The sequence below is a fragment of the Neocloeon triangulifer genome, unplaced genomic scaffold, assembly GCF_031216515.1.
Source record: "Neocloeon triangulifer isolate White Clay Creek 2 clone unplaced genomic scaffold, ASM3121651v1 ptg000014l, whole genome shotgun sequence".
In the NCBI taxonomy this organism is placed as follows: Eukaryota; Metazoa; Arthropoda; class Insecta; order Ephemeroptera; family Baetidae; genus Neocloeon; species Neocloeon triangulifer.
Genome location: NW_026775556.1, coordinates 24,018,098 through 24,031,762, shown reverse-complemented (window position 1 = coordinate 24,031,762; position 13,665 = coordinate 24,018,098). Strand labels below are relative to the sequence as shown.

General features: G+C 33.4%; 2 protein-coding genes across 5 annotated transcripts in view; one reads left to right on the top strand and one right to left on the bottom strand.

The window, feature by feature from the left end:
• The window catches only part of LOC132201313 (neuropeptides capa receptor-like), a 101,009-nt gene that overhangs the window by 3,111 nt on the left and 84,233 nt on the right, over positions 1–13,665 (bottom strand). For both annotated transcript variants that reach the window (XM_059627382.1, XM_059627383.1), the window contains 4 exons: positions 7,142–7,232; positions 6,886–7,084; positions 5,498–5,717; positions 3,960–4,161 (listed from right to left, as the gene is read on the bottom strand). In XM_059627382.1, coding sequence (XP_059483365.1) covers positions 3,960–4,161; positions 5,498–5,717; positions 6,886–7,084; positions 7,142–7,232 — 712 coding nt within the window. The remainder of the gene's footprint in view (positions 1–3,959; positions 4,162–5,497; positions 5,718–6,885; positions 7,085–7,141; positions 7,233–13,665) is intronic.
• Positions 1–13,665, top strand: part of LOC132201316 (neuropeptides capa receptor-like) — a 106,198-nt gene that overhangs the window by 26,367 nt on the left and 66,166 nt on the right. The window lies entirely within an intron of this gene.

Below are 13,665 nucleotides of genomic sequence, written 5' to 3'. Positions count from 1 at the left end.
AGCAAATTCATATTTAAAATTTAATTTATTAAAGGAAAATAAAAATCGAAAAATTCATTTAAAATTTCTATTTTCATATTAATAAAAAATAATAATAACTCATTTTGAATCTGTGACAAGTGTTGAGGGTAAAAGAAATAAAAATAATTTACAAACTCGGTTTTCTTGGAAAAAGAAATTAAATCAAGGAAAACCGCACTCTTCTCCGTTTTTGCTTTAATTTTACGTGACTGAAGTTAGCGATAGCGATAGCGATGCTAGCTACAGAAAAAAGCAGGGTGCCAACCTAAGAAAATTGGTGGTTGATATGAACACAATAATAATAGAAATAGAGTGAAAAAACCCTCTCTGAAACACAGCAGGCGGCTTAAAATGTTTCTTAATGACCCATATATCCGTTCCCGTTGTAAAAAAAGTTTGCATTCCCATACCGGAAAAAAATAAAAAAAAAATATATATTTTCACCATGCACTTTGAGCGTGAAAAATCAAAGTTTTCTAAATATAACTAAAACCCACCCTCTCAGTAACAAATTATGAGGCTTAAAATGTTCCTCTTTGACCCTGTTATCAGTTTCAAATATAAAAAACGTTTGCATCCCCATACCGGAATTAAATTAAAAAATAAAAGATTTTCACCCTGCACTTTATCCGTGAAAAATCAAAGTTTTCTAAATTCAACTAAAACCCACCCTCTCACGGGGTTCATATTCACCATACTGACGTAAAAAATTACGAGAAACCAGATTTCGAGCTAAAAAACTTTTGCATGTCACCCCTTCATCCCCTATTTTCGAATTTTAAAATTTGAGGGGTGGTTTCGGTCAAAACCCACCCTCTCAGTAACAAGTTATGTAGCTTAAAGTGTTCCTCTTTGACCCTGTTATAAGTTTTCAATGTAAAAAACATTTGCATCCCCATACCGGAATTGAATTAAAAAATAAAATATTTTCACCCTGCACTTTAATTGTGCGTGAAAAATTAAAATATTCTAAATTTAAATAAAACCCACCCTCTCATGAAGCTCATATTCAACATACTGACGTAAAAAATTACGAGAAACAAGATTTCAAGCTAAAAAACTTTTGCATGTCACCCCTTCTTCCCCTAATTTCAATTTTAAAATTTTGAGGGGTGGTTCCGGCAATAATCCACCCTTTTGGCACCAAAACTACGACTCTAAATGTTACTCTTTGACCCTTTTATCAGTTTTCGTTGGGGAATATCATATGCATCCCTCTTACTGAATATAATAAAATTTTATAGAGTTTCACTTTTGATTTTTTTTTTAAATTTTATTGAAATCTATCATCTTATAGAATTCATATTCACAAGTTTGTCATAATAAAAAATGACGAGAAAGAAGAATCTAAGATAAAAAAAATGATTCCATCTCACCTCTTCCGCTGCTTATTCCAAAAATTTTTTATAGTGGTTTCGTCAAGTACCCACCCTCTGCGGCAACCAAAAACTGACTCAAAATGTTACAGTTTGACCCCTGTTTCAGTTTCTGTAGAGAATATCTATTGCATCCCCACACCTGAAATTATTGTATCAATCTGTAAATTATTGTTATTGCTTAAAATACCATTCTTTTTTTTTTTTAAACGGCCTCGTTCGTGTATTAATTTTTTACTAATCTAGTTTCAAAAATGGACTGTTAAACAACCAAAATAAATAATTACTAAATATTTTTTCTGCAAAAGGTTTTACTTACACTGTTCAAGAAAAACTTTTCTTAACAAGAGTAAAATATGTACATACAAAATTATTCGTTCTTAACCTGAAAGAAATTTATATCATTCATAAATTCCATTGAATACCATCTCACCCTAGAGTGCATTCTACAGTTATTTAAATATAAGAAAAAAAGTGAAAATTTTTCAACCTGTAGACTTGTAAAGATTGCTTAATACTAATAAAAAAAGGAAATATAAATGGGGCCCACGCAACAGATTTTTCGTAAAAAAATGTAGAAATATGGCTAACAGATATGTGCGTTGATTTCAATAACGAAAAAAAAAGAAATTGGGCTGCAAATCTTATTTTGGTTGAAAATTATATGAATAATCGACCGTTGTGGTTTGAAATTGGTTGATTGATTTTTCCGTGAAACATATAAGAATATCACAATTTCTTTTCTTCATTATTCTAACCCAAAAATTTGAAAAAAAAAAAATCACGAGGAAAAAGTTGATTAATATTATTATAATATCATTTGGGGTTGAGGCCTAATATAAAACAAAATATTTGAGGAGAAAAGGGTTTGATTGTTGTTTCCTCGCGAAAAAAATTGAGAAGGTGGATAAATAATTTGAATTTTAGTCGGATTGTGTTTTTCGAGTTGCTTAATGTTAGGCAAAAATAATATGACAATACGACAATATGTTTATGATGCGCCTGCAAACATTATTCATGAGCTTCAAAATTATTTTATTATTCAAATTTTTGTAAAAAATGGATATAAAAAGCGTTTACAACAAATTACTGTATTGATGAAAAAATTATTGTGTGTAGTAATTGTATTCAAAAAAATTTCACAGCTCATGAATTATGGCAGCAGCCAGCAGCCGAAACACGTACAGAAGAATATTTTTTTTTCTAAAACAATTAATAGCTTGAAGATCACCAAAACTATCATGGAAAAAGTCTTTAAAATTACCACGAACCCACCCTCCGTAAAAAAGTTCTACCTCAATACGATAATTAGTTAAAATGTATTTAAAATTTATTTCAAAATTCCCGTATGGGGATGCAAATGTTTGATATAACGGACAAACTGATAGAAGGGTAAAAGGGGAAAATTTTAAGCCACATAACTTGTTACTGAGAGGGTGGGTTGTCACCGAAACCAACCCTCAAATTTAAAATTTGGAAATTAGGGGATGAAGGGGTGACATGCTACAGTTTTTTCAGCTCGGATTATTCTTTCTCGTCATTTTTTAAGTCAGGATGGTAATTAAGAGCCTCATGAGAGGGTGGGTTTTAGTTACATTTAGCAAACTTTTATTTTTCACCATTTTTCACACACAATGTGCAGGGTGAAAATCTTTTATTTTTTCATTTAATTCCGGTATGGGGATGCAAAGGTTTTTTACATTGGAAACTGATAACAGGGTCAAAGAGGAACATTTTAAGCACTATAACTGGTTACTGAGAGGGTGGGTTTTGACCGAAACCACCCCTCAAATTTTAAAATTCGAAAATAGGGGATGAAGGGGTGACATGCAAAAGTTTTTTAGCTCGAAATCTTGTTTCTCGTAATTTTTAACGTCAGTATGGTGAATATGAACCCCGTGAGAGGGTGGGTTTTAGTTGAATTTAGAAAACTTTGATTTTTCACGGATAAAGTGCAGGGTGAAAATCTTTTATTTTTTCATTTAATTCCGGTGTGGGGATGCAAAGGTTTTTTACATTGGAAACTGATAACAGGGTCAAAGAGGAACTATGTAAGCCATATAACTTGTCACTGCGAGGGTGGGTTCTCACTTAAACTGTTAATATTGCGTTTCAATCAACCTCCAAATTTCTTAGGTTGGCACCCTGCCTTTTTCCGTCGCTGGTAACGCTATCGCTATCGCTAACTTCAGCCAGGTTTAATTTTCATTTCATACAATCTCGTCAAACATAATTCCATCGCAAACTCATATTTTTTTCAGTGCTCATAAAAGAGCTCTCAAAAAAAGTTGAAGAAGAGTTTCTGCGGCTCGTTAACACAGAAATTGTGCGCAGTTTCTTTTTTTTCCCTGAGAAACTCTTTTCAGTGCAAATAATTGATGCGCGAATGGATTCTTTTTATAAATACGACGTCGTCATTCCCCTCAAGGCAGATCTTTTATCTCTTATTCTGTATATAATGCATACACGAATCAACAACTTTTCTTCCGGAGCAAAAGTTGGCTCTCTCTGGTTTTTTTTCCATTTTATATATTTATACCGGACAAAAAGCGAAACACTCACTTGAAAGCGATCCTGTACTTGGCCGACATGAGGTTGTAAAGGATCGGGTTGACGGTGGAGGAGAAGTAGTAGAAGCAGCCGGTGATGTGGTAAATCCACTCATTGTACTCGTTGTAGCCTTCGATCTCGCGCAGGTAGACGAAGAGCAGGCGCTGCAGGTGGAACGGCGCCCAGCAAACAAAGAACGAAATCACCACCGCCGCTGAAACACCACAAATTGCCTCAGTTTTTAATGAGATTTTTGACGGCTGCGAAAACAACAATGAGGAGCGAGACGAGAGGAAAAGCAATCACTTCTCAATTACGCCGGCTGCTTGCTTTTGTAATAAAAATATCAAGCCAAAATCGTTTTTCTCATTATTTCGGAAAAATCGAGGAAAATGTTTGCATTGTGTTAGTAAAAATTTCCTCAGATTTTATGTTATGAAGAGAAAGGTAGCTTAATTTTGAACGTTCCCGATTTAAAATGTGGCAGAAGTAGGGTTTCAATGTATAAATTTAATAAATTATATGAAAGTGAAAAAAGTTACAAATGTTTAATCAGGATTTTTTTTTCAAATATGGCGCAGGAAAAAGTTGTCAATTCGCCACGTTTGTCAACGCTGAAATCGCATGAATCCAGGGAGTCTAGAGAGTTTCATTCAAAGCAAGGTCCGCTCGTCAGAAAAGTTCGATTGTTGTCGAGCTCTCTGATTGGGTACAACTTTACTTGTACCCAATCAGAGAGCTCAAACAACAATCAAATCATTTTTCATTGTTGCTGATGCGCGGACCTTGATTCAAAGTTAAAAAAAATCAAGGTAACAAAATTAGGAGCTAAAAATCATGTTTATTTTATAGCAATAGGCGCTTAATTTTTTAGCTCGCTTTTAGAAATCCTGTGGGGACATGAAGTGGTTTGTAATTAAAAGTGGTAAATAAAACTTTTCTGTAGTCGTTCAATTGCGGTAAAATCAACAAGGAAAGTTATTTGTTACTTTCAAATGAGGATGATGAGTATCGTCTTTTATTTTAGTTTCGCAAAAGGCAGATTTTTTTTATAAAATTCTATTAATTTCGACTGTCTTTAGATGGACACTGTTAACTTTCAAATTTTCCGTAACAATAGAAAAAAAATTAAAATGTAAATTAAAATGTTTTATTAATAAAATACTACTTTTAACAATATTAAATGTCAATTAAATGTAAACTAATTTATTAAAATTTTTAAAATGTTTAGAATGTTGCATCAAATAATTCTAATAATTTATGAGGTGTAGTGATAAAATTCATGTTGGTATATTAAAAATTAAAAAAAAAACTTTTCTGGAACCAAACTATTGCTTGTCTTATCATTACTAAACTTTTACTGTAAAACAAGTTTTATTAAAAATTTAGTTGATTTTTTTTTAATTTTTCTTTTTCGAATAAAACTTGTGCTTGATATTTTAAGTTATGAATATTAAAACAACAATTTTACTAATGGTATTTTCCAGGAATCCTGCCTGGAATTTCACAACTTTTCGGCCTGTTACAGAGTTTTTTTATTTTGTACTTACCCAGCATCCGCAAGATGGATTTGCGAGATTTGTTGGTGCGGTGCGACTCGCCGAGTGCCTGTCTCTGCGTGATGAGAATGCCCATCCGCGTGTAGAGCGCGACCAGGATGAGCATGGGCACGAGGAAAAAAGCGACGCTGCTCGTCTCGTAGAGCGGGAAGTTGTCGGGCACGTGCAACATGCCGCAGAACGCCGATTCGTCCACCAAATCGCCGGAGCCCTGCGTTCCAGAAAAACGGAAATCAATTTCATCGCGGCCAAAGCGTCCGAAAGCTAATCTCTGTTCCGCCGCCGCGATTTTCCGTCAATATTATATCGGATTGGGATTTGCTGCTCAGTCGCAGCAAAAGCGGAAATCGACAGTTGACAGAGTTTGCAAGTTCAAAGCGGAAAAGGGCGAAAACCAGAGGTGCGGAAAACAGATATTATGGAGGGTTTATTGGTTGCGGAAATCGATTGCTTTTGTTTTCAAAATGTGCCTGAACTTGACATGCTCGAAAATTTAGCTAAAGCGGATTACATTTATGGTCGTGATAAATAAATAAATCAAAAACATAATTTTAGGGCCGAATTATTTTTTTTCCACTTTGTAATGTTTATTCTTATAATTTGTACTTATGAAGTATGCAATCATTATTTTTTTTTTAATTATTCAAGGATTAAATGCTACAATTCCAATTTCTATTTAGAGACTTTCAAATTTTTATAATTTATTATAATTTGGCCTCTTGAACATTGAATTGAAAAAAAATATAATATTTTCAAATTAGCAACCGAAGCCATTGATTTTCATTAAAAAAACTTTATTTTCTTTTAAATACAATATGGCTTCCACCTCATTATCAGATTTATGCTAATTACTTTCGCCTCTGGTGACAAAAAGTTATAATTAAAAAAAAAAACTTTTTTGAAGCAGTCAAAACCGCATTTTTTTATTTTCGCTAAAGTTTTCAGCCCTTATGCAAAATTGAATATTATTTTTTAATAGAACTTTCCACCAATGAAATAAAGCGATACTTAAATCAACTTCAATTATTAATAAAATAAAAAAATGACATATATATATTTCAGAAAATTTTGATTGAAGATCACATGAAATAATTAATCATAGGCATAAAAAAATTACAATTGATAAAAATGGGATGTAATTAAATATTACCTAAAATCTAATTTTTTTTATGTTAAACAATTTCAACCAGTTTAACGTATAAATGTGTCTGTTTAGACTATAAAAATTTCCTATTTGCTGTTATAGTTGCGTAGGCCAGGGCAGTTTTGCTCAAAAGAAATCGATTTGGGAGTAAAAAAGGCAAAATCTATATTGGTGTAGATTTTTCAAATATGAAAATTAAATGGAGAAGTTCTTTGAAAATGCAAGTTATACGTACCGGTGGAAAGTCGAGATAGTTGACGGTGGTGAAAGAAGCGAAGGGGATGGCGCAGGCGAGCGAAACCAGCCAAATTGCCGCGATGATCCTCGACGCCCTTCGCAGACCGGACATGGTGTACGCGTGAAGAGGATGACAGATGGCCAAGTAGCGCTCGGTCGAGAACGCCACGATCGTCAGCACCGACGCGTATGAAGTCCTGTCGTACACTTTTTTTTATTTTAAACGTTTCGCTTCGGAAGTTAAGCAAACTTACGCTTCGGAAATTAGCGCTCTGAATTTGCACAGCCCTTCGCCGAGGTCCCACGGGTACTGGTGCCAGTAGACGTACAAGTCGTTCGGCAACCCTGGGGAACAAAGGACAAATTATGTCAAAAATTTTGGTACTAACTACGTGCAATTCCAGCCAAATCGTCAATATTTATTCTCACTGTTTTTTATAAGTCTAAGAATAATAATGATAATTAATTTAAAATAATTAAGTTCAAATTTAAATTGAATATTAACAATCGAGGTGGATTTAGTAAATTTTTTTTCTTTTGAACCCAACTTTTGAAGTTATTGTTTATTTTATATTATTTTATACAATTATTCTTTTTTTTATGTTAATAATTTTTTTATGTCTATGCATGATCTAATTTTTTATGTACCGAGTCCTTTCTTTGCCATGCAATGTCTATCACAGAATAATTAATAAATAAGTTAAATAATTTACAAGAAAAGAAAATTTTTAAATTTTAAATGATAGCATTTATTGTAATTTCATTTTCGGCCCTTTACCCTTTGTTATTAAATTATTTTGGTGATCACCTATTTAAATTTCAATTTCAAATTATCCCTTTCATTAATATAAATTCCGACGTTTTCTGCTTTCACAAGATGAGAATTTTGTGGCATCTTTTGATCTGTAGCACCGTAAAATGGTAAAACCGGTAAAACAAACCAAAACTCTTTGCATTTTAAATTTTTCTCAGCGTTTCAGTGAATTCAAGACTCACGAGGAACAAATTGTTTCTCAGGGAATGGTTTGAGGTAAACACAAAAAGTTGACTTTTTTGCCGCAGGTTTCATTACACATTTCTACAAAAAGTTTCAGTTTCGTAGAAGGGAAATTCATCTGTTCGGGAATAAAATAACAAAAGAAATCAATTCGAGCTACAATGCAGAACTACCAATGTTGGCTGTGACTGACTGACTCCTCGGAAAAACAAACATGATGGCATATCAGCAATTTTTCTCTCTGTGTATTAAAAAATCTCATTTTATACAAACACCCTTGAGAGCGGAACGATATTCGTGGAAATAAAATCACACACAACGATAATAATGCTGCAAAGGTAAATTGAAAAAGAGAAACTCTATACTGTGGATATTTCACGCCTACTGAGCGCATAAAATTCTCTGGAAAAATGTTTTCCTTGATTGCTACAAACACAATGTTTAATCAGCGTTGCACATGGACCATAAATGGAGAAGTTATACTTTCCAGAGTTGTAATAACAAGGAAAAAAAAGGTGGCCAGTTGTTTTTTGGCTTTGCTAAGGGTTTTCCATTAAAAAAGTATTAACGTGACGTTTAAGTCTAAAGGGCTTAAAAATTTGTTATTTTGTTTTCTTGTTTCTTCAAAAAAATCTGAATTAAAGAATAATAAAATACTATGGCACAACACAACACGATTATCATTGAAACAATTTTATGTACTTAATATAATTCAACTTATTTGACTTTTATTGAAACATAATAATATTTAAATAAATCAAATAGAAAATTAAGCAAATTTAATCGTCTTAAGACTGTAACTAGACTTTTTTCTTATGTAAATTTTCTTAAACTGTTTTTCAGAATAAAATTTTATTTTAATTCAATAATACAGAGATAAATTTATCATCACTTATTAGAATTAAATGAATTATTTTTAACATAGCATTAAAAATATATATTTTGGTTTTGCTATTAGAAAAAATTTACAAAATGTTTCTTTGGAGATGGGTTAGGATTGGGGTTTTTTTATCGGAAAAAAAATGGATTAGTAGGTAATTAATTAAATTGATTTGATTATATTTTTAACCATATTTACAAATCTCAGGATAAACGATTTTCATTTATTGCCCCATAAATTTTGAATGGGTTGTTTCAGTACGTTAACTCCCATTTCGGGGCATCAATTGGTTCAAGGGAATCCTCTAAAGCCGCTTTTTGCGGGACGTATTTTTCCAAAGTGACAAACGCAGACCAAGTCGAGGGCCAATTGATTGGAAATACGACTTCCGAGCGCGGTCATATTTTTTGCCCCATGCACGAGGGGTTTTGCATTTGTTGTTCTGCGCCGAGTGCCAACCCCGCCCGGTCGCTGCTGCCAAACCATTTTAATACAAAATAATGCATGAACCGAGCATAAATTCCTGCATCTGCAAAGCGTCTATAAATATTTACGAGCTCAAAACCCTGCGCGATGAAGTATTAATGCCCATTTTGAAGCAAATAAAACGTTGGTAGTTTAGTAATGAAGGGAGCGAATCAAAAATAAAAATAAATTTAGAAAAAACCTTGGTTTAAATAAATTTTTGTAAAATTCAACAAATTAGAATTTATTTATCAAGAGTTTTTGCCCATTTTTGCCATTAGATTATTATTATATTGTATTTCATTTGTTTAAATTTATGTTAAATGCCTAGATTTTTTTACAAAATCTAGTTCCAATTTATATCTTTGTCTAATTTTTTGTAACAAGAAAACAAAAATTGTTGTCATCCTTGGCATCGGTGCACCTGCCATATTTTTATATTTACGGCAGAGGATTGATTAGTAATAAAATCTATAAATTTCATGAAAAACTGTAATTTAGTGCAAAAAAATCACGTTGAGGCGGATAAAAGTGGATCTTGGCCTTCTTTTCTCATTATTTTACGCTTGTTAGGAGGCGTTTTTTTACTCGAGCCAAAGGAACCCTTTTGATCTTATATTCTGCTGGTTTTGCAAGACGTTTTCCATCGCGCACCGCTTTTTATGTTGAGCCTTGCGTGCTGATGCACGGGTTTTAATCGATTTTCCACCCTGCAGTGCGAATATTGGCCACAACGCATAGCCATGCGACACCCACGCAATAATGGCACAGAAAATAAATATCAAGGCGTTCGCGTGTCAAAGGCGCGTGAAATCCGACGCAAGCCTTTCTATAATCTTTGATGTGCTTGACCGACCGTCTTATAAGGGCCCGCCATATTTGTTCCTTTGACGAAACAAAATCGGTTTTCGACGTTTTTCCACCTCTTGATTGCGAAACGTTGTTTTTCCTACACTTGAAATTTGAGGACTCAACGATTTATAAAAGATAAAATATTAAATTATTAGAAGACGTGAATAAAGTGCTCTTTTATTTTATAATGTTTTCATTTAACTCACTCCAAAATTGATTTTGACAGTAATTCCTGGCAGATTGTGTAAGTTTTTGTGACTAAACATGTTTCAAAGAAAAAAAATTACATTTTATATAATGTTTTTGGACTATTTGGAAATTGTATGAAAAAATCTCCAAGAACATTTTTTCTTCTTAATTTCTGGAAAATTTACATATTTTCCATATTTTCTTATGTTTTTAGTAATTTTTTCCCACAATATTTAATTCTGCTAATGTCCCTGTTTGAAAATTACATTAGAAACTCTAGTAAAACTGTTTAAGTTTCCGTCTAGTATGTGTGTATTTTTGTTGAATTTAAGTGGTGTGGGTAGTTTTTACGCTGGCAGAAGTTTTAATTCTGCTATTTATAAAGTCTGATCAAAAAGATTTGTTTTTCTTTATCTCTCGCACGGTTTCGGCAATCCACGTAAAAATAAGTTTTAAAATCAATGAAAACATTTGTTTTTATAAGGAATAAAGTGAATTTTTTAAAATCTGTGCTGAGAAAAAAAATGTATTTAAACACTCCTTTAATTTTCTTTACAATTAACAAAAAACAAAAACAAATAAGTTTTTTTTTCTTTTCTACATTTTGCTATTCATTTTTGGTTCAACTAAAATTGAAAGCAAAAAATCCTGATCAGTTTATATACTTTGTGTGGTTATTTTTCAATCCAGTCAAGTAATAAATTAAAACATGCATTTGTTCAAAGCTTAATATTTGCAAACAAGCACACGAATTTTCAGGCGCCACAAAGGAAAAGGGCCAAGAGAGAAGATCTCAAAATCGGTGGCTGAATCAACCAACAGCCGCCAGCGGGTGCGAGTGGGCTACTTTTTGTTTGAGAAAGAACCCTTCAGATTAACCCCCAGAGGGGTGGAATTAATTCAACACCAGCCGAGCAAACCCTGCAGGCTTTGAAGATTCCCTTTCGCGGTGGAAAACCGGCTCCTTTTTATTATTAGCCTCTTCTTTGTGTGGAAACTTATTGATGCACTTCTTTCAAAGTAAAAAAAGCAGAATCCTCTCGGCCACTTTTTTCCCGCACTCACCGAAGACGCAAATTAAATCGAGCTCATCCGCGTCAAAAGGCGTGAATCCATTCCTTCTTCTTCTTCTCTTGAAAATTCTAATTATCGCGCAGAGAAGAAAGAATAAAAGTTGATTCGCCCCATAAATACGCACCCTTGGAATCACCTCGACTGCGCGAGAAGAATAAATTTTCTTTTCTCATCTCCAGATCGTTTAGAAGGAAAATCTCTCATTTTCACGTGAACATTGACAAGCCGGGCTTTTTTACTCACGCAGGATTATTTTGGTGGTTTTTCGGCCTTGGTAAATTCCTCTCTCATGAATATCAGCTTTACGAGGAGCGCATTATTTATCGCACACGGCTGACGTCACCGCAAAGCTCCCTTCCGAGAGCTTTCCAAAGCGATACAAGCAAGATATCGCAAAAAACCCACACGGAAATAAATATGAAATCTTCCTATGGAAAACTTGCTCAAAAATTCTATGCATTCAAAATTTCTCCAAACCATATAAAAATGTTTAAAACACTCGGGATTTCACTCCTTTCATTAGAGCGAAGAGCGAAGTATGGTAATGAGATACTTGCTTCCCTTATTCGCGTCCAATGACATTCCAAGAAAAAGAAAACTGCCTAAAGCTACCTTGTTAGCATAAGTAAGTCTCCTCAAAGTTCCTCAGACAGTGAAAATTGATTTTTTTCTCTCTCCATTCAACTGATAACTCGCTGGTGCTTCATCTTGCCTTTCATTAATTTCGAGAACAGGGAAGACGACGCATCTTTTGATTAATTTTCTGCTGTTTAAGATGAAGAAGTGTAATTCAATTACCTGAAAGCGGTGACGTGCAATGAGAAATGACTAATGAGGTGGATTTGACTTGATTTTCCTCATAATGATCGTGTTTCTCGGAAATACACAGTGACAAAGTTAATTAAATCTGAAAATGTAGTATCCATTACTTAAAATATACAGATATTAAATATCATTAGAGGAAAAAGTATGAACATTTTTATATGAAGAAATTTTTGAAAGTTTATTTCAGTTAACCTGCTAACATGATAATAATGATAACAATAATTATTATTCAGATTAGAGCGGTGGTAACCATAAACCAAAAAAATTACGTTTTAATTGTTAATTTAGAATTATTTTAAAATTTTAATCATTTTAGTTTTAAAGCAAATAAGCAATCTATATTTTTCCCTTCAATAATGGCAGTGTAATTCAGTGTTTTTAGCTGTTATCAGTCACCATTGTCCAAATAAGGGAAGGAAACTGCAGGGATTAAACAATAATTTGCTTGTTGAAATAAAATCCGGCTTCCTCGGTGGAGATGAGCAACTTTATTGTTTCTGCATGGCACAGAAAATCCCTGCTCTACTAGTTTCGGTTGCGGGTTGCAACCCTAATTTCAACAAATATGACCACCTCGAGTGCCAAAAGGTTCCACAACAACAACTTCAAGAACCTATACAGAAAAATAATTTGCTTATTTTTTAAATTTTTATTTACACTTAAACAAGGCTTTGTCTTGATCTGATATGAGACAAAAATAATACATACCAAATGTTTCACCTACATTACTAAATTTTCTATTTACTGATTTAATTTTATAAAATAAATTTATCTTTATATTGTAAAGAATAAATTCCATAAAATTTCATTTTTCCAATTTATTCAGTCTTTTGTAAAAGAAATTTAAATAATATGTTAACTTAAACCTTAACATAATTTTCTTAAATTGAGAAAGGCCTGTGGCCCGCATGTGCCAAGTGATAATTTAAAAGAGACTTTTTAGCGTAAAAGCTCGAAATGCGTCAGAGGGGGCCGTAATGTAATTGCTCGAGCAGCTGCGAGAAAATCTCTTACAGACTTTTTAAAAGACAAAAGGGCTTATCTGCCTTTGCGAGAGAGAGAAAGGCTAAAATACGCCGAGCCATAAATTCGGAGAGGGTGCCTCGAGTAATTTCGTGGCCACGACATGTCGAGTTTTAGCCCTCGCTTTATTTTCTCCTTGCAGAAGAGGACGAGGAATCAATTTCTCCTTCCAAGGAGCAAGAGTGCGTCTGGATTATTTCATTAATGGGCCGTTCATCTTATTCGTCTTTGCACAGGCAAATCGAATTTCTCACAATTTGAAAGCAACGCTTGGACAACAAAGGGTATTGTTTTGGAATAAACCGGATAAGCTGGCGCAAAAACAACCCTGCTTATACCTTCTTTCGAACAATAAGCACAAGCAAAACAAGAGGAGATTTCCTTTTTTCTCTAACATATTTTAATCTGGCTTATTGTTCTAGATAAGACTATTTTGCTTCCCTGACAATGGATTTGTCATCCGCAGAATAATC